The 22,443-nt window shown below is 37.8% G+C and overlaps 2 protein-coding genes across 2 annotated transcripts; one reads left to right on the top strand and one right to left on the bottom strand.

The window, feature by feature from the left end:
• Positions 1–678: 678 nt before the first annotated feature.
• Positions 679–6,263, bottom strand: spata7 (spermatogenesis associated 7). The gene is made up of 11 exons (XM_066684624.1): positions 6,035–6,263; positions 5,036–5,128; positions 4,823–4,870; positions 4,601–4,716; positions 4,062–4,513; positions 3,824–3,869; positions 3,069–3,175; positions 2,926–2,976; positions 2,513–2,590; positions 2,114–2,171; positions 679–1,586 (listed from the first exon to the last, which is right to left on the bottom strand). Exons 1-11 carry the CDS (start codon positions 6,075–6,077, stop codon positions 1,095–1,097), a joined length of 1,584 nt encoding a protein of 527 aa, XP_066540721.1. The 5' UTR covers positions 6,078–6,263; the 3' UTR covers positions 679–1,094.
• Positions 6,264–10,523: 4,260 nt separating this feature from the next.
• kcnk10b (potassium channel, subfamily K, member 10b) lies at positions 10,524–21,149 on the top strand. Its single transcript, XM_066686317.1, has 7 exons — positions 10,524–10,578; positions 12,476–12,885; positions 16,717–16,834; positions 17,424–17,584; positions 17,789–17,981; positions 18,837–18,979; positions 19,517–21,149. Exons 1-7 carry the CDS (start codon positions 10,524–10,526, stop codon positions 20,177–20,179), a joined length of 1,743 nt encoding a protein of 580 aa, XP_066542414.1. The 3' UTR covers positions 20,180–21,149.
• Positions 21,150–22,443: the final 1,294 nt, after the last annotated feature.

The following is a 22,443-nucleotide window of genomic DNA, read 5'->3' on the forward strand; positions in this document are numbered from 1 at the left end:
AACTCATGAAAGAATAAAGTTATGGTAAAACAAAGCACACCATTGTTTTCCTTGTGAAATTCCCAATACGATTGATGTGTCACATGACCCTCTTCCCATTGAAAAAACAAAAGTTGGATCCAAAATGGCCGACTTCAAAATGGCCACCATGGTCACCACCAATCTTGAAAAGTTTCCCCCCCTCCCATATACTAATGTGCAACAAACAGGAAGTTAATGTCATCAACCATTCCCATTTTATTAAGGTGTATCCATATAAATGGCCCACCATGTACAATAAATCCACAAAATGTGTTTTTGTCCAAATAATAATGGAGGGTGCTATATATTTATTAAAAGTTCACTGGAACCAATTTAAGCTATGACAAAAAACTATGGAGTAAATGGGACTTCTATGGGGGTTTCTATTCTAGTAAACAAGATACTAATAAAATGGGCTAAGACTCTTCCCTTTTTTGAGCTTGATTTGCAGTAATGGCAACACTTTGCATCAGAGCTTTTGATCAATGCTTGCAGGTTATTTTGCAACAGTTCCCAGAATTGCCCATTTAAAAGCTTGTTCCACTGGTTTAAAAAATCTACAGAAGAGGAGTTTGATGCAGTATGGTACATTGTAATGTAAAAACTCAGATTTCAGTGATGGTCACAAAAACCACAAACCACAAAAAAGCTGTGTCTTCTGCGTTTTATGTGTAATGATGATAACAGTGAAATAGAAGATAATCTAAAAATGTTGAGTTGTAAACAGATGCTTACATATATTTTAAAAATAAAAACAAATCTCAGAACACTTATTAAATAACATCATGGTGTTTAGCCCATGTTTATAAACATTTTATGTAACAACTGCTAAGGTAGCTTTCTGAGGCACTTGATATTTTGAATATTTGGTTCCTATCACAACCACAATATATTATATTGACTCTCACATTTCACATCAGTGAAGATTGAATTATTCAGAATGCTTGATAAACATATTCCTGTAACATAAACTAAAATCAATAAGAAATATATGCATCCTCTCTAAAATACTGAGCAGTTTATCTTCATTGTGTCAGTGTGCTCATAAAAAGATGACTGAACACTGACACAGTTCAGAACTCATCATCACTGAGTTTTACTGTTGAGTCTTGTTTTATACATTCCTGTGAGCCACGAGTCTCAGAAACACTCAGAGACTCTGCCATGTTTCTCCCAAGTTCATCAAGCTGCTCCCCCAGCTCATCACTTGCTGTAGAGTTTTGAGATTTGTAATCACTGTACGTTTGATGGTTTTCCAAACTTTGTAAAATTGAATGTTTCCTTGTCAGATCAAGCTCTGAGTCTTTTTGATCTCCTTGATTACTTGGGTCAGCCCTCTCAGAGAAACGGCCGTTTAGTTCTTCCGTGTCCTTATCCGAGTGTTTGCAGGAGAAAAAAATGCTATCGTCTGTAGTCGCTAACGTCATCTCTTGCTCCAGGCTTGAATATTTGTGTCTACACAACAAGAGACTGTCTCCATCTGTCTTCTCAAGTGCCATGACAGGAGCAGCAGGGGGACTTTGCAGATCACTTCGCAGAATCTCCAGAAGGTGGCGCATTTTGACCTTATAAGGAATGAAAATTAAGATGAACATAAGACAAGTCGAGTTGTGCTGAGTACTGGAGGGACTTGAGCGTGGTGGGTTGTGAGTAGATGGTAATGGACACAATTTTTAAAACCTGTTTCATTTTCATTCATTATTTTTAGATTGTGTCAATATTTCCTTTTATTTGTGTCCATAATTTCTCAAACTGTTACCACAACGTAACCGTCTTTCTCTTGTTTTCTTTGAATCTCACTAATGTTTTATACATAATGTGGATAGAAAGATGCACATTGAATAAAAAGAAAAAAAAACCAAAGACTCTAATTTACATGGGAAGTATTTGTGGCCATAAATAAAGAAAAATGTGTGCATTTATAAATTGCTGGAGTAAATTCTGTCCACATCCCTCTCAAACAAACAAACAAATTACTCTCCCTACTGCCAGCCCTTTCTTTTTAATTAATATTAGTTTATAATAACATCACAAAAAAAACAGTTTAACCAGGTGAACACAGAATTAGCAAAATGTACTTTGGAACACTCACCTCATCTAAACAATGTTTATTCATATCGATATGACGTGCAAATGCACGTTCCAGTACCCTGCAACAAGATATACATCATTATTAAAATGTCAAATACACATTAAATATCCATCATCTGTAAGCGCTTATCCAATTCAGGGTCGCAGTGGGTCCAGAGCCTACCTGGAATCATTGGGCGCAGGGCAGGAACACACCCTGGAGTAGGCGCCAGTCACCCCATCATGGCCCACGTCAGTCATTCCAGCCACACGCACTCACACATTCACTCACACACTCACACCTAGGGACACTTTTGAGTCGCCAATCCACCTACCAACGTGTGTTTTTGGACTGTCACATTAAATATAATGAAGTTTATTGCCAACAACAGATATGAAACGTCAAAAATGTTTCACCAACCTGTCAGAGTAGATTCCTCGTGCTATAATGTCATTTGTCACATCAGTTATAAACTCCAGGTACATTAATTCTTCTTCTCTAACAAATGCAACAATGGAAATTCAGCATAAAATCATGAAAATATTGTAACTCACAGAAAAAGATTTATATTCAGCTAGAATATTACATAACAGGATCCGTGGAACATGCTCTACTGCATATCTATAAAATCAATTGCTACTGCATGATTTAGAATAATTTCCAGTAGTCCATCAAATCATTTTAGATATTTAAGCTGTATTTAAATTGTATTTATTTGACTTGTGGCAATTGTTCATATATTTTAGGGGCAGAACCGTACTGAAGATATTTAAGGTAAATGGAATAACTATATGTATAAAGGGAAATGTATTAGATTTATACAAGTTTCTTACTCCGCTGTTACTTTTCTCATTATAGGAGACCTCATTCCTTCAGGTGATACCCTGCAACACAAAAATAATTTCCTTTACACTGTAAGTAACATGTACTTGTATTATATAACACACTGCTATTATGTCAAGAAATTAGCATTAACCTTGAGGAAGAAAGAAGAAAATCACTTTCTCTGAACTTATTTTCTGTGGTTATGTGTCCAAAATCATTTGATTCTTCAACCGACCACTCCTGCTCAAGATTGTATGGCTGAGAAGGGAAACAAAAGTAATTGTAAAACTTTATCATAAACAGTGATGAATCAAAATTCATTCATTCATTCATTCATTGTCTGTAAACGCTTATCCAGTTCAGGGTCACAGTGGGTCCGGTGCCTGCCCGGAATTACCGTGTGCAAGCTGGGAACACACCCTGGACAATTTGAGTAGCCAATCCACCTACTGGTGAGTGGGAGGAAATTAGAAATACCCGGAGGAAACCCACGCGGACATGGGGATAACACACCAAACTCCTGACAGAAAGTCACCTGGAGCAGGGCTCGAACCCACAACCCCTGGAGCTGTGTGACAGCGACACTGCCATAAAACAATATTGGAACTAATATTTATTCTGACAATTTTTAAAAAAAATTTAAATTTAGAAAAAATATATCAACAACAATCAGTTTGAAATGTTAGTCAAATCTAAACATCCATGCTGAAGTCACCATATATTTGTGATATATACACAAATATATCGACATACATCCCCAATGATTAAGCAATCTTCATATGCTTTTTTTATTTATTATTATTTTTTTTTTTTGTAGTTGTTGCTGTTTTTGTTCAAATATTGTCAGTACACAAAAGCACTAAGATGGTGTCGAAGAGCATAACAACAACAGTCTAGTAAATTTACCTGGCATGAGTCCTGTCCTGTATAAATTTCCTGTTTACTGTGCATCCTGCAGGGATAAACAACAAGGCTATTAGCTTGGATGTATTTATTAAGATGAGCATATGTAAGTACACTATATACATTTTAAAATTATTACATAAGGATGTAGCAACAATCAGGTCAGAGATTAGTCATAATACTTTATTACTTAGTATGTATGATAATTGTTTTAAAACCAAGTACTAAAATTTGGCCGTACCTTCCAGGGTAAATGTCATTTCTATTAAATTTAGGTTGTGTCTTTCCTTCTGTTCCTTTCTTAGTAGGAGGTGTGTAATACCGATAGCTAGACAAAGTGGACTTGTATTCCGATTTCAGAGTTCTTGGGGTAAATGGCTTTTCTTCTGTGAAGCAGTTAGCATGTTTAAGCATAACATCGCCGCTGTAGGTTTTCTGCATGGGATCCTGAAAACTTTTCAGTTTCATTTGACTCGTGGATGTGGTAAATGAAGAAGTGAGATTACGCCATTGAGAGCTTGGGCTTCTGCAGCTTAATTCTGACGCAGGTCGATAGTTCTGGGGGCTTCCAGTAAGTTGTGAAGAATAGACAATTTGCTTAGAATGGAAGGACGTGCTGAACCTGGGTGAAGACATAACAGAGCCACCCAAGTCTAAGCGTCCACTCTCTTCACCTCTAACCGGTGGCCGGCTCTGATAGGAAAGAAATATGTCAGTGAAAAAAAGAGAATACTTTCAGTTATTTCCTTCCATAAAAAAAGGTAAAAATACGGAAATTACATTTTTGGTTGAACAAGAGGTGTCCAGTCTAATGCTTCTCTGAGAAAGTGATCTTTCTGATTGTGACCTCTTAGACAGGCCTTTTTTTAGCTGCTCACGTCGCTTTTGGTCTGTGTCTGTATACATAAGCAGAAACAAAGTATATAATGTGGAATAATATGAACTCATGATTTTACACATTACTACTGTTATAGGCACAAGTGAGTAGGGACTTGTACTTACATTTTACGTTGCGACACATACTTGTGGGTACGGTACAGTCCACTGCAGCTAGATACAATAAAAGGCAAGAAAAGCATAAAATATAAAATTGATTAGAGACAAATTAGCACCGACATGATATTTGTAAAAAAAAAAAAAATGGAATGTAGTATCATTATTATAGACTGTAGCAGATATAATAATACTGACATTCTGATATTATCTGAGACTTACCTTTTGCTGAGTATATCTTTTTGTAATGGGATATCATATGGTCTTTAATAATGTGTTGAGATGTTAAATTTCCAGTCGAGCCACAGGAGACTGCTGTAAAATGAGTACAACAATTGACCTACATAAAATCACTTAATTATATACATACAGCTGAACTGACAATCAGGAAACAGAAGTCTGTAGAGTATTCTACCAATGTCAGAGAATACCCTTAATGTAATGATTTTCCAATAACAGACATTTATTCATTCATTCATTTTCTGTAGCCTTTCCATTAAAGATGGTGATCCCAGGGGGTCAAGAACCTACCCTGAATTATTGAGTGCAAGGCAGGAACACACCCTGGACAGCATGCTGGTCCAACCCAGGCATCACATATTAACCCTGTCACTCACACTTGTGGATAATTTTGCAGACTGTCCACCTACCAACATGTGTTTTTAGATTGTGGGAGGACACACAGAATTCCTCACAGCGATGAAGAAGATTGAACCCAGGTCCCCAGACCCTGGAGCTCTGTGGCAGTGAAACTACCAGTATTACAACTGTGTAACTCAGTAACTCACTTATTAAACTTAATTTACTTAATCATTCATTCTCAGGAGACAGTCAGTGTGAGATTATGTATAACAAAATAAACTTACACAATAAAGAGTCAAGTGAAAAGCAAATTATTTTCTATAACTGGAGTTATAAAAAAAAACATTGTTGGCACATTTTTAAGTTATGTAAACTGTCATAACTGTCACCATCAGTCTATCAGTACTTCTGGCCATCATTCCACTGTGAGAAGACCAGAGTGTATCATGAGAAGCAGAAAATTCAACCAAACTTCATTGGTACTTCATTTTACGTTGGTGTTTTAATTCTAAACCCTAATAGTTTCTCTTCCAGTGTGAGAAGCATTCATATCAGCGTGTAAGTAGAGAATGCTAAACCCTTTACATTCAGCTGTGGTTGGATTATAGTTCTTTATCAGCTCTTCTACTTTATCCTTACCTCGCTTTGTTTCCATGACTGGAGATTCAGTCCAGTAGCCCATACAAAGAAGCCCACATCATCTGCTTTACAGACACCTCCTACTGTAGATGCACACACTAAAGCATTATTAAAGCTCCACACCGTCTCAAAGTACTGACAATAATGTTAATAACTGATTTGCTATAAGATCACAACACTGTCCTCGCTAGCGTAGCGCTGCAGATAGCTTCCCCGGCGCCATGATGGTTGCTAGGAGTCCGTAAATACGTAACGCGTATGGCTGTGCGGAGTCACGTAATGGACTCGCGCTTATGAATAATTCATACAGCCTCCACCAACTCACCAACACCTTTCTGTCCAAACACACAAATATATATATATATATATGTGTGTATTTGTGTGTGTGTATATATATATATATATTCTTTTGCTGAGTTAGACATTTAGGGTAACTTTCTTGCAGTCATGGTCAGGCCATGCCATACAACAGATATTGGAATATTGCTATGAGTTTTTGCTAGTCTTCAGCCAAAAGAACATTAGTGAGGCCATGTACTGAATCATCTGGGTTGTAGGTCCATCATTCCAGAGAATACTTGTCCACTGCTCCACAGACCAGTGCTGGGGAGATTATATAAACTATGTTTGCGATTTAGAAAGACAGTGTAAACAATGGGTTCACGTTAAAGTGACACAATTAAAGAAATTAGAATAAGAAGGTGTATGGGTACCTTTGGAAATATAATCTGATCACCAGAACATGTCGAGGAGTTACAAAAATCCTAAGATTTCTAACCCTTCTTTAAATACTACACCATTGTATGCACCAGTTCAAGTTATTGCTGAATTTCCCTGGATTACTTACACTCTGGATCATCTGACTGAGTGAAAAACTTGTACTTGGTGAATAACTGGAAGATTATGATTCAGTAATATTGATAAAGGCAGAGTTGACTGCTGTCAAATAATGTGAAGGCTGCACTTTTTCTTTTTAAATTGTAATGAAGACAAAAAGGTATGCAGGTGTGCTGAGATGTTTTCAGATGGCAGTTTAAATATTTCATGTACGGAATGGCACATAGTCATTAAGTCATTCTGAACTGCTTTATCATTATTAATAGATGCTGAGTTTTAAGAAGGGCATGGCACAACTTCATGCATAATTAAATGCTATGGTGGGGGTCTGTAGGTGGTTCATATCCAAGCCAGCAGCACAGATCTGAAAAATCATCATATACTAACTCACTGATAGTCTGAATTTCCCAGCTTCCCATAAAACAAAGATTATATTTTAAGACTGTGCATAATAGAAAGAAAAATAAATGACAATATAACGTTTTTATGTTTAGAAATTATTGTAATAATATTATTTTATTACACAAAGAATTTCCCTATGAAGACAATAGGTTTTGAAGAATTCCTCTATTATAGTATTTTCACTTTACAGCAAAATATTACATAACATACAATTGTATATATATATACAATTAATATAACTATAATATACAAAATTATAATTGTATAATCATCTATACTGCAGTTTTATGTGTAATTTCACACCAAATATTTTAGAGCATCACTTGATTTACACCATATGTTTTTCCACAAATGGGTTTGGAAATGTTACACTGTGCAAGCGTCTATTTAAAATGTAAGGAGAATTTCAGCAGTTTTTTAAATTGCTGCATAATCCAGTCACTGACTTGTAAAGTTATTCCAAGTGATATAAAAGCCCAAACTTGTTATCAATTAAACCTATGAAAACTCCATCTTTCTTCTTCAACATGACATATTTAGAAGTTACTAGAAAAATTACCCTATTATCTAAAATGAGGTTTATATGTAACTTTTGCAAAGGTCACTTTAAATGCTTGGTGCAGTGCACATGTGCGCAGGGAGCCAGAGTGAATGATTGCCAAAGAGAAGTTAAGTGCTCTCCCGCTTAATAGCGGTCTCGGAAACACCTTATGACATGTTCCCGTGTGTTTTTCCATGGAGGATAAGCCACCAAATGACCACGCATCAACCTCTACAAGAAAGCACCAACACGCCACACAATTACATTAATTTAGTATCCACCCACTCCTCCGCTTCTGGCATTGAAAGCCCTGCCCTGCAAGCTGATGGGATTGGTGGCAAAAAAAACACACCCCGTCTGTCTGAATTTGCAAGTCTGAACACTGTAATTTCAAAGTGGAGTTACTCAGCCATCGTACTCACTGCATATTACCTGCACAATATTCATTCTAATTCCAACAACAAATTCAAATTATGTAGCTAGTGTTCATTCATTCATTATCTGTAAGCACTTATCCAATTCAGGGTCACGGTGGGTTCAGAGCCTACCTGGAATCATTGGGCGCAAGGCAGGAATACACGCTGCAGGGGGCGCCAGTCCTTCTCAGGGCAACACACACTCACACATTCACTCACACACTCACACCTACGGACACTTTTGAGTCGCTAATCCACCTACCAACGTGTGTTTTTGGACTGTGGGAGGAAACCGGAGCACCCAGAGGAAACCCACGTGGACTCAGGGAGAACACACCACACTCCTCACAGACAGTCACCCGGAGGAAACCCACGCAGACATACGGAGAACACACCACACTCCTCACAGGCAGTCACCTGGAGGAAACCCACGCAGACACAGGGAGAACACACCACACTCCTCACAGACAGTCACCTGGAGGAAACCCACGCAGACATACGGAGAACACACCACACTCCTCACAGACAGTCACCCGGAGGAAACCCACGCAGACACAGGGAGAACACACCACACTCCTCACAGACAGTCACCTGGAGGAAACCCACGCAGACATACGGAGAACACACCACACTCCTCACAGACAGTCACCCGGACGAAAACCACGCAGACACAGAGAGAACACACCACACTCCTCACAGACAGTCACCTGGAGGAAACCCACGCAGACATACGGAGAACACACCACACTCCTCACAGACAGTCACCCGGACGAAAACCACGCAGGCACAGGGAGAACACACCACACTCCTCACAGGCAGTCGCCCGGAGGAAACCCACGCAGACACAGGGAGAACACACCACACTCCTCACAGACAGTCACCTGGAGGAAACCCACGCAGACATACGGAGAACACACCATACTCCTCACAGGCAGTCGCCCGGAGGAAACCCACGCAGGCACAGGGAGAACACACCACACACCTCACAGACAGTCACCCGGAGGAAACCCACGCTGACACAGGGAGAACACACCACACTCCTCACATTCACCCGGAGCGGGAATCGAACCCACAACCTCCAGGTCCCTGGAGCTGTGATTGCGACACACCCTGTAGCTAGTGTTGTTTAAGTAAGATGGAGATAAGCATGAAATAAATAAATAAAGTAAAAAAGTTTAATTTAAGAAATGCTTTGTTTAATTTACCCTGTAAATCTTTGAATTAGATATGTTTTCAACTTTCATATTTCCAATTTTTCTCTCATTAAGCAATGCACAATCATATTGGGTATTTTCTTTTTTTTTTTCCCAATAATTTCCATACAGAAATCTTGTATATGTCAGAGATAATGTTCATAAAAGGTGTCTTTTGTAGAAAACCCATTAGAATAACAGGTTTTGGTATGTGCTGGCAATGAGGATCAGTTAATAATATGCCTACGTAAGCAATCATATTTTTCCAAGGTTTCTGTCGCCCCCCACTCAGAGTCCAGGGGCTTAGATGCGCCTACACGGGGAAATACGCTGGGATCCACCTTATAATTAGTAAGTAAAATAGGTTTGGAATATTTTTTATTTTATTCTCTATTTTTCATCACAAACCATTTGTTTAACGTATACGGTTGTTTTATTATTTTCTGTATGTGCTGCGCTTAGCGGGGGGTCTATGAAACAAAGGCGATGGATGAATATAATTTGACACTAGGTGTAGCCCTGAGCATTCCTCTCGGCCACCGACACCACACTTATTATTGTAAAATAGAGATTTGTGGGATTATTTCACGTTGTCCCACGTTGACTGCTGTGTTATCTATTTAGTTTGCACTGTATTTAATTTTACTATTAAACGGTTGTAAAAAGGCGTGCACCACTACGCTCCCGCAGCAGCACAAGCTACTTGTGCGCATGCGCTAGTATTTTCTTCGTACCCGTATTCCGTCAAATCCCACCTCCATTTCAAGATCATTGGTCGGTCTGCCCCGACTCTTCGCTCTGATGTGCTTGCAGTTCACACGCGCGAGCAGTCCGACGAATCAGCGGAGTTTTACGGAATACGGGTGGAATACAATAAAATAGCGACCGGCTCGTGGTGGTGTGTTAAGCCCTTTAGCTAATAAAAACGCTTTTAGCGACCAAAACGAGTAGGAGAAATCAGAAGAGGAGCAACCGGCATATATTTTTCTATTGTTAAGAGAATAAAACTTTTTCTTAACGTTACGAGCTCAGATAAATATAATTCATATCATAGGTACATTTAATTAATTTCCATAACCCCGCTCTGGGAAAGAATTACAATGAAATTTCCAATAGAGACTCCAAGGAAGCACGTGAACTGGGAGCCAGAGCCAGGTTAGTTTTTATTTCTTCATATAGTTTTATTTTTGGATTTTATTTCTGAAGATTTTGGGTGAATTCTCACTTAATCATTGGGTGGTTGTTACGCTGCTGTTATTATTAACCTTTCTTCATTTTTATCATAGATTTCAATAGTGCATTAATTGTTTTTCGCCTTTTCTCATTCGTTACAACATATTGTGCTGAGGGATACGTTATTTCTATAGACATTTCTGATGCCTTTAAATCTTATGACAACATCCACAGAAGAGACAGACCTGAAAAATCTTAGGTCTATCTGATGCTTAATATTTCTTTAAAATAACATATGGCCATCGATAGGGGGGTGAAAGTAGTAAATGTTTCCTTGCAGTTGTTTCACTTCTCTATTATATGTTTACATTTTCAAATATGTTTATGAATTTGTAATTATCTGCTATATTAAATGTCCAGAAAACAGTACACTGAAACCCATACCGGCCAAATCTGTAGATCCTTACACTAAACGCAGTGTGAAAATGGGTGGTTTTTCAGTGTGGGTTTTATATCTACATAATTTGCATTTTTTTAACCTCTGGGATATGATAGTTGAATAGATGATGCATGAATAAATTAATACATGCCATAGGTGCTGTCTTAAGCGCTGACGGTCTGGTTGCTTAATGTCTCCATTATCCTTTGGACTTTATTGACCACTTAAAGTTGGCAAGGTGTCAGTTAACAGGCATTATGTCTTCTGGGAAGATATGTGCAGCTCAGCTTTGCTGACTGTCCTTGAGTGACTGGCCAAATTCATATTTTGATAATTAAGAGACCCAATCAAGCAAATAATTATGTCTTGTTTTATTTATATTACTAATTGCATTACTACATGTATTGGGTAACAGTTGCAATATATGCTGGGTACAAAATATATTTTAAAATGGTCAGAATCAACATAAAAAAAAATCCAAAATACATGAGAAATATTTTCTTCACCTAAGCCAGTATAAGTGATTTTGTCATAAAACTATCTACAGTTGTCCTTACCTAATCTTATGTCCTTAGTGAAAGCTGCCCATTTATTATGTATTCTGTTAAGATTTTCCCAGTACATTTAACAATTGGGTTATGTGTCAAAATGTAATGAGAACTGGGTGACTTCAGGATTACATCATTGGCTGCTTGGACCCCACCCCATTGTGTACCACAAAGGGAAACAGTTCCACTCAGCTGGGGAAGGGGGGCTTTACTGTGCTCCCCTCAGAATCTAAAAAATGGCCATCTCTCTTACCTTGTCCTCAACCATTGATGACAACTCCCTGTAATTCCCAATAAATTCTATTAAAACCAATGTTAGGCCTCATTTGGAAATCAGTGACTCAGGCAGGATACTGATTGATCATTCTCTTGTGAAGGTCACTTACCTATTGGAAAGACTGAAGTCTGGTATTAGTATTTGTTCTGATTGTATATTCCACTTAAATTTCAAAGATAGACCAATTAAATAAAATATCTCTCCCTTTGTTGGTAAACAAAACCTTAAATAGCTCTCTAAGCACTTAATGCTGCTTAATGTTTTACTGCAACTGGTGTATTTTGGCAACCTTGTGTGGCCTGTGGAGACACTAATTGCAGCTTTAATTTAATCCAAAGAAATGTTGTGGATTATATCTTTACATACAGTAAACAAAATAGTAACCTACTGAGAGACAATATAAAGTGTTAGTCTTCTGATTTAAGAAGATTTGGGCAGTGGATCAGATATATCCTCAAGCCTGTGCAAATGAGTTTTAATATATTACTATATTTAGTAGTTTGTCTGTCTAATTTTTTGTGTGGTAACTAATTTGCGCCAAATCACGGTACACATTGTTATTTTCACCCTTTCACTTAGTTATCACCTGAATAAACCCCTTCTCCTTCTCTTTAGTGACGATTCAGACAAACATGGCTCCACCAAAGAAGGCACAGCCTGGTGCTGCTCAGGCCACTCTGGTCCAGTCCAGCGTGACTGCTATACAGAACCCAGTGGGCTGCGAACTGAAGGGACATGACCACTGTCTTCTGCCACGCCTGTCTATCTCCTCTCGCTCAGCCAGTATAGTGCCGAACATGGATGCTGGAGTGGATGGCTCAACCCTACACTCTGTAATGAAGTGGAAGACTGTGCTAGCTGTGTTTGTGGTTGTGGTTGTCTATCTGGTGGTAGGTGGCCTGGCATTCCAGGCACTGGAGCAGCCCTATGAGAGTGACCAAAAGAACACCATCACACAGGAGAAGGCCTTGTTCCTTCAAAGGAACCCCTGCGTGTCCTCTGAAGAGCTTGAAGCTCTAATTAAGGTATGCTTAGTGGCAGTTACCCTTCTAGTAAAATATGTTACAATAGGAACTGAAAACCTAAGTCCTAGAACACTTGTAATCAAAAATCAAACTCACATATCCTTAATTAATCATTAGTGGTCAAGAGACTTTTTCACATCAAACACAGCAAGCTGCACAATGAAGTAGTTTTTAATTGATTTACATACTGTATTCTACATTATCTACATTCTGGCTGTATCTGAAACAGGGGGTAGCTATTTTTGTTGTTGTTGTTGCTTCAGATGAGAAAAAATTAGAACTTCTATACATTTTCTGAAATTGGATTTACCAGCACTTACTAAATAAATAGGGAATGGGACATTAATAGACACATTGGCATATTTTGTAACTGCTCAGTATGGTCATATAGTAAATAGAGTTCATGTGTATTAAAAATTCCCTGAGGGCCTAATTAAGTGTCTTCCAGCTGAGAATACTGAAATCCAGGATGCCTCTTGGCTCCACTGTTATCATCATCCCACCCAGCATAGGGCCCTAATAAATAACCAATGTCATGTGTAGACTGTCAAACAATACCTTAGGATGAGAATAGCCCTGCTTTCCCTGATTTATAGAGATGCTTTCCATATATTAATCCTGACTTTGGGCACATTTGTCCCAGCAGTGCTTCTTATGTAATGATCAAAGCCATTACACAGGGGATCTCAAACTGAGGATCAGAAACAAATATCAACAATGACAGGAAAGCTATGTCCTTTATATAACTTTCTGTGGAACCACATTAGTCTTCACTCTAACTTTAGACTGACTCAATACATTTACTTTCCAAAAGGGAGTTCGTCTAAGGGTAACACACACCTGTGAACTGAACAAATGTGTGTGAAAGGTTCCTGTAAAGAAGGAAACATATGTCATAGCAAGATCCTTTCCCTTTTACTGTGATGCAAATACAGAACCTTCTGATTTAGGTAAACATATGACTTAAAAGGTCACACTTTATTAAAGTTCAATTGTCTGTTTGATCGTCTATTATGATGCACTAGTACAACACATTTTTATTGTTTTATTTAAATACACATGCTGTTAAATGAACATTTTTAAGGATGACAATGGTTGGGCAACAGGTAGTGCCATTATCACTCAGCTCCAGGCTCACATTTGTGTCTTTGCTTCATTATATTGACAGAGTATGAACAGTACATTTCTGACTATATCTGATATTTTTTTCTTTCAAGAAAGTGAAGAAAATTTTGCTTCCAAATATATGGAGTTGTAAAACGTCATTCACGCTCATGCAATCTTGTTTACAAGAAGATTTTTTGAAATAACCATCCTTTATAAAGTTCTTCAGGGCAGCAAACGGTTCTTTCATATCATAACCTCAAATAACATTTTATGAAGTTTTATATGAAACAAAGCTCTTCTCAACCAATATGATAATCAAGGGCTCTATTGGGATGAGCAAGGTTCAGTGATTTAATGTCTTTATTTCTTTATTAATGTTATTTCTGGGAACAAAGTATCTAAAACCTACTATATATTTGTCCTTCCAAACAAGCTATTATGTCAGTGATTACAGTTCCAGTTCTATAGTGTACTCTGGAGTTCTAAACTGCAATGAATGTTCAAGCCAATGGCCGTATTGTGGAGGGTGATGTTCTAGTGACTGGATTCATAATATCCATTATATGTTCGACTGGGGCCAAGGCTGTTGGAGAGCAAGACTAGACGTCAACCATTCTTAGGTCACAGGATGTGGAATTACTAGTTTCCCCCATCACAGGATGCTTTCATACTACCAGGCCTTATCGTATAGCGATCACATCACAACAAGGATGGAAACCCAATGAGATAATATCATCTGCAGCAGGCTTGGTCTTTCCTGCACTGGATGCTATGACTGTCATGTCATGTTGTCTTCCCTGCATACCATAGTGAGAGACCAGCTGGAGTGATGCAGTGTTCTTCTGCTTGATGGGGGCGGTGAATGAAAAATGGTCTTTGAGTGGAGCTTTGAGCAGTGGTGACTCAGAAGGTCCCGCATGCCTGCTGTCTTCAAAGATGCTAGCATGGAACAAAAACCCTTTCTACCTGCGTCCTATGGTAGAGAGGTGACTCAGAATGAAAAAAAATCGTTCTTAATCAGCTTGCCTCAACTTACCTCTACTTTCACACTATGGTACCAACAAGTTGTTAACAATACACTCTCTGCTCTCTCTGCTTTTTAAGTCTTTTAAGTTACTCTTAGAAGTAGCTGTTTGATTTTTAATCTGTAACCAGAGCTGCATAACAGCAGAAAACCCGAATACAGAATTTGATCATATACTGGATTTTATTTTATAGAATAACAATTTTCAAATCTTTGATTGCAATATTCAAAATGTATTGTGTGAAAACATGATACACAACACAATGAAAGTGAAAGATCCAGGGTGAATTAAGCAATTGACCATAAGAGGACATTTGTTTTCACAAACACCACAGATGTGGCTCAAAGGCATGCATTTAACAGAAGTTGTCTAAGGTTTCAGTTTTATTTTTTTGCATTTGCCATTGCATTGCATTGCACATTAACAAACTTGTAGAGAAAAGATAAAGAAATAGCATGCTTTCTTGCTAGAAGCTAGCCTCTCCTGTCTTTCTGAACATGTCAAACAGTAAATATTTCATAAGCAAGACCCTCTGTCAGAGTCAGCAGTGACTGTGTGTGGGAAGCAGAAAGGATTTACTGCACTGATTTTGTCACAGCAGAATATAAATAGCATTCATAAGGGATGTTCGTGATGTTTAGGAATTCACATTAAACAACAAAGGATATCATTTGCTTTTTAAACGCGGCCTGGAGGTTGTGGGTTCGATTCCAGCTCCGGGTGACTGTCTGTGAGGAGTTGGTGTGTTCTCCCCGTGTCCGCATGGGTTTCCTCCGGGTGCTCCGGTTTCCTCCCACAGTCCAAAAACACACGTTGCAGGTGGATTGGCGACTCGAAAGTGTCCGTAGGTGTGAGTGTGTGTGTGTCTGTGTTGCCCTGTGAAGGACAGGCGTCCCCTCCAGGGTGTATTCCCGCCTTGCGCCCGATGATTCCAGGTAGGCTCTGGACCCCCCGCGACCCTAAATTGGATAAGCGGTTACAGATAATGGATGGATGGATATAATTATATTCAGAGTTCGCTAATATTTCTGCCCCAGGTACAACACAATGAATCAGATGGGTTAATTCAGACAGATGTGGAAATCATCCTCATTTAAATGGAAGGATAATGTGATCTATTCTACTCCACATACAGCTGGTGCTCAGTTCTATTTGAAACTATAATTTATGAAGAAACTGTGAGACCAATTACCAAGCAATACGCACAAAAACACATTGGTCAAAGCCTAAGGGATGGTGTTGGACGTGGGAAAATGATACAAATAATTGGATCAATAAATAATCTGTTTGCTATGAGGTAGTTTTAATATTGCAATAACATTACGGAATAATCTGGTTAGTATTAGGTCTGGGAATAATTTTCTTTCAACTTATTGTATGACAACAATGAAGCCAATAAATGTAACTTCATACCGATAGATTGCCTAAGCCTGGCTGTTGAATAGAAAAGATACTTCTTTTGCTACAGCAGCATTAGCACAGGAAGGACAATGCATGTTTCCATGTATTATAATTAGAATGTTAACTGATCTAAGTATCTGAGTGGTTTATTGTTTGATGTTATAAATAGAAATAGGTTAAATATAGCATCTGTTACAAAGACACAAATGTAAGGAAGGGTTGTTAGGGTTATTCATTTATGTCAAATGTTTTTTTTCTTTCTTTCTTTCTTTCTTTCTTTCTTTCTTTCTTTCTCCAGCATGCAGTAGATGCGGTCAGTGCTGGGGTGAGTCCAATTGGAGACACTTCCAATAACTCCAGCCACTGGGACCTTGGCAGTGCCTTTTTCTTTGCTGGGACAGTCATTACCACGATAGGTAATTTTTTTACTCACAGAAGATAAAAAAAAAAAAATACATTTAGGACACAGCATTTAATATAACATACATCTCAGATCACATCTCCATTTTGTAATTTCAGAATATGGTATTAGTACCTGTAAAACTGTGATATCACTTTTTGTTGTTTTTAAAGAAAAATCAAACAACACACAAAACCCAAAACAAATTTAGATTCATACATGGATATAGCCAAGAGTATAGAGTTAACAAAGTGGGAAATTTCAAGAAAGCAGGGTTTTCTTTGTGATGCATATCTATTTTTCGTAGACTAATTTCTGATATGTGGATGAGACTGCATATATTTTTCTGCCACTTAATTAAAAACAAGGAAACTTCTCAGTTCATCTTCCTGTGGCAAGAAGTGTAACTGTTTTCCTACTGTCCAGGCCTTGCATTATTTTTATCTCAGCAGCCTGTAATTACTGCCACTCTCTTTGAATGCAACCCCACAATTTTCTTTCTAATGACGTTGTTGTTTCTAAAGAGTAAATCAATAGCTGCTGTATTGCTCAGTTGGAGGGAATATTAAAATAACCTCTTGCTTCTTCTGCATCCTCAAACACAGGCTATGGAAACATTGCACCAAGCACCGAGGGTGGCAAAATCTTCTGCATCCTATATGCCATTTTTGGGATTCCTTTGTTTGGGTTCCTATTGGCTGGCATTGGTGATCAGCTAGGGACCATTTTTGTTAAAAGCATTTTAAAGGTGGAACAAGTTTTCCGGGTAAGATTTGATTTAATTCCCTGAAGATGCTCTTTGTTGTTATTTATTCAAGATGAATATGTTATTTCTTGACTTGATTTTATGTGATGTGCTACTTACAACAGTAGCCTAGTGTCTGCTTACTATATTGTTATAGTAAATTTAGTTTTATGTTTTCTAGCATGTCACATTAAAATTCCATATTGTGTCTGATTCTATCTGCAGCAGAGACACAGACAGATTAGTCAGACCAAAATCCGTGTCACCTCCACTATACTCTTCATCCTGGCGGGGTGCATCGTCTTTGTCACTCTTCCAGCTGTCATCTTCAAACACATTGAAGGCTGGACTGCGCTGGAAGCCATCTACTTTGTTGTTATTACTCTTACAACTGTTGGCATTGGGGATTATGTAGCAGGTAAACCAGAGATCATTTTAAAGTGCAAATTTAAAAATATTATTTAGAATTTATAATAAAATCCTTAAAGCACAAAATTTTAACAAATCATAATTGTGCACAACACTGGAGGTGCCACGTAGGGCATCCATTTGTAATCCTGTAAGAAATGGAAAGACAAGAATTTAAACTATGTCAAAATCTACTTCTACTAAGAAAATGTAGCTCCTCACCCAAGAGAAACACTAAATTGTGTCACACTTTTGAACATGTTATGCATGAAGTGATATTACTTTGCTAAAATGTATAGATTATACATTTTATCCAAAGAACAATCCAGAGATAGAAAACCCCATTTCCATAAAAGAATGCAAGGATGTGTAAATCATTCAAACTGTATATTGAAAATAGCATAAAGAAAATAGTACAAGACTTGGGAATTTTATCATCTACAATACATAATATAAGTTTGGAAGTACAGATCACACCTGTGACTGTTGAAACGAGGAGGTGAACTTGGATATATATGTGTCTATATATATCCTGTTTTTATTTATGTTTTGCACAGCAACTCATATTTTGGAAATGGGGTTTGTAGGGTTACATTTACAGTTACATTTATGGTATTTAACAGATGCTATTATCAAGGGCAACTTACAATTCTAATCATGTTACAGTAGAAGAATACCGTATTTATTCCACTCCTATTGATGAAGCATAGTTAGGGAATTGATCTTTGATATTTTTAAATGTGTAATATTTGGAAATTTTATAAACATGGTCAACATAGATAGCCCAATTAATCAGATAATGCTTGAGAAGTAATAAAGGTGCTTGTGCTATAAAAGGACTGACATATGATCTTTTTATTTTCAGGTGGGGACAGGAGGATTGAATACATGAAGTGGTATAAGCCACTGGTTTGGTTCTGGATCTTAGTGGGTTTAGCATATTTTGCAGCTGTTTTAAGTATGATTGGAGACTGGCTCAGGGTTCTTTCCAAGAAGACTAAAGAGGAGGTATGATATAAATTACCTGTTTATTATTTTTTTTTTACCTTGCCTTGAAAGTCTACCATAATCTGAAATATTTTAAGAAATACTATAAACTCATTTGATTTTGTTTTCTTTTTTTTTTCCTCTCTTTTTTTGTCAATCACTCATTATTTGTGCATTTCATGACATCTGGTCCGTTTGTGATATTTTAAAAAAAGCAAATCTTTCAACATTAATACATTATTTCAAGCAAGAAAATGAGAACTGTACTTATTTAGTATTATGTACATATGTGTTAATTACTGTACAAACAACTTTATGTTGTTACAAGAGTGAGTTAGAGAAAGTGGGCTGTTATATGGGATTCTTATAAATGAGCTCTTTTGTGGTAATGAGGTTTCTTAATCCAATGTGAAAGCTGAAAACAGCTAGACAATGTGGTTAGAGGAGTATTAGCTGAGTCATGGCATGATAGATCAATTTGGCATTTCAGTTGGATGTAATGATTATGATAAACAAAATTCTGTTTAATGCAAAAAATTGGTTTTGTCTGTGGCTCAGGTTGGGGAATGGAAGGCCAACGCTGCCGAATGGAAGGCTAACATGCGTGCGGAGCTGCGAGAGACTCGCAGGCGCCTCAGTGTGGAGATCCATGACAAACTTCAACGGGCAGCCACCATCCGCAGCATGGAGCGCAGGCGTCTGGGCCTGGAACAGAGAGCTCATTCCCTGGACATGCTGTCTCCCGAGAAGAGGGCTGTCTTCACCAGCTTCGACAGAGGCCGCTTCAAAACATCTTCTCAGGAGAGTATTGACACTAAGCTCAACAACCTCCGTCTGAAAGGAGAGCAGTACGACAAACCCAGCAGCCAACAGGTATCCTCTGAGGAGAACATCTTCAACCGCTTCGGCTCTCTCACCAAGTTGGCCAAGCGCAACAGGACCAGAGAACAAAACAGAAACATCTCAGAGGACACACTCCGCCCCAGAGCCTGCGAGGTGCTCAGCAGCAACAGCAGCAACACCACGCTGGCAGAGGAGAGACATGAAGCTGGAGAAGAGGATGGTGAGGAGGAGGAGATGATGGAGAAAGAAGAAAACATTGCTTTCTCCAATCTGTCCCCGTGTGCCAAGCAGCTCAAGCTGCAGAATGGTTTTGTGCCAGCTCAGGCCAAAGAAAGACAGAATGACAAAATGCTGGCAGAGAGAGAACATCAGCCATAGACAAACATGTTGTATTCAAAAGGGAGGCTAGCGATTCAGTAATGCCACAGAATGTGCCTTTCTGTTTTGTATGCTATGGCTTGACTCTCTCAGATGAATATTAGACAATAGCCACAGTTTCCAAACAATGCTACATTTTGGTTGCCAAATATGTGAGCTTCCCCTCAAAAATGAAGCATGTTATGTTTTTTACATTGTGAGAAATATTTCCTGTCTTGGTGCCACAGGTTCTGAAGACTAGTGCAGAATGACTAAACTTTCAGTGGTTGACCAATGTTTCCTTTGGAAGAAAATGCTGCTGGCACTTTTTGTGCAGCCAACTCTGGGAGGTACATTTACACAAAACATATCACAGACACATAATTCATAACTAAAACAACAAAAATTAATTACTATATGTAATCTGTTTATTCCGAAATCAACAGAATGACAATGTATACACCACAGGTACCGCATTCACTTGTTCAATGGATCAATATTTGAACAAGTACACTAATGTTGTTGATGCAAAATGAGCACTGAATACCACCCCCTTGTAACTAGTTATTAAAGGTGAGTGAGTGGCACAACCTTGTAAGGAATTTTAGGCTAACTGTGGGTGAGTGATTATGTATGTGAGTAAAATAACTACAATCCAGTTCCATGAGGTGTTTTATATCTAACAAGGAACAAGGATAATTCAACTTCTTATAAAAATGTTATCCAAACCAGGGTAAAAAGCTGAGCAACTGTGAAAGAACATCAAAGGAGTACATCATCGCACCAGATGGCGTGTTTGCATGGAAATGTGGACTGTACACCTACCTGTCTGACTCTTCTGTCTACTGTTCATTTGATGCACCACTCATCCGATTTATTTTTGATCATAAAGTAAAATTTTCTTTGAAACAATCCCATCACATATCAGACTGACACACACTATCTGAATCAGAGTTAATATCTTAAAATAGTCTAAATATATTTTATTTTGTTTTAATTTCTAAATGTATGTTTATTTTCTAGCATTTTATTTTTTTTTTACAAAAACATTACTGTCATTTTCCAATTTAGAAGTAGGTTTATCTACAGTTGTATGAAACCCAATACTGCATTTTCCAGCTATAGTGGCTATTGTAACACCTGACCACATTGATTCACACTGATGGCCTTCTGATACGAATGTAAAAGTTGCACCCTTGGCCACAACCCCACATGACCACCAGCTGGAAACTGAACCTGAGTCATAACTAAAATTGTTACTGCAGTGTAATTAGAACTTTTTGTTTAAATATCTGAAATCAGTTTTTACTGTCATACCGAATGCTTAAGAGCTTCAGTTCCTATTGAATCATCTGTTTACAGCTTAATCTGAGAAACCAGATAAAATTGATCTAATAAATGAATTCTCTTTAAAAATGAGCATGCTGTTGTGGAAAAGCAATGTAATGAGATATGGGCACATCAGTTTATGTCTTTCAGTTTTGAAGTGGCTTATGTCATTAGTGGTACACTTTTTTTACTAATGAGTTTAAATTTGTAAATTGAGATTAATTGTCATTGTGCAAACACTGCATCAAATGTAGTGAGTGCCTTTGGAAAATAAATGATACTGATGATCAAGTGTGGCTTTGTAAAAGTCAGTGACATCATGCATCCTGATTTCTTCAGCTTCGACCTTGGATCTTTATTATTTATTTATTTGGTAAAGAGCAACATCATGGTTAGGTCATACTTATTTCTCATGACATATGATATAAAATTGCACTTGGTAGGGCATTTATGTATAATTTATACAATTTAATGGCATGAGATTACTGTGACTAGGATCCCATAATTGTGACTTAGCAAGAGGACAATTCCTATTCAGCCTTGCGCCCAATGATTCCAGGTAAGCTCTGGACCCACCGCGACCCTGAACTGGATACGGGTTACAAATAATGAATGAATGAATGAACAATTCCTATTCAATTCCTATTGTCTTATGTTATTTTTATGTGATTCTTGTCATTGTGAGATGATTGTGAAGTCCAAAAATGTCTTTTTTTTATTCAGAGTAATAATAATAATTAGGGTCTCCAAAATAACAACATATCAAATGGCCTTTTATTTTCCATTGTCTTCCATTGTATATGCTTCAGTAGAATATGTTATCTAGGATTTTTGTGTACCCTGAAATGAAAATATTCAGCTTTCAATTGACTGTACATGAGGAAGGAGTGAGGTATAGAAAATTAGCTTTGCTATTATTTTCCATGTAATTTTGAAGCAATAAGTTGTGAAAAATG

This window comes from Hoplias malabaricus, chromosome 1 (assembly GCF_029633855.1).
Source record: "Hoplias malabaricus isolate fHopMal1 chromosome 1, fHopMal1.hap1, whole genome shotgun sequence".
Classification (NCBI taxonomy): Eukaryota; Metazoa; Chordata; class Actinopteri; order Characiformes; family Erythrinidae; genus Hoplias; species Hoplias malabaricus.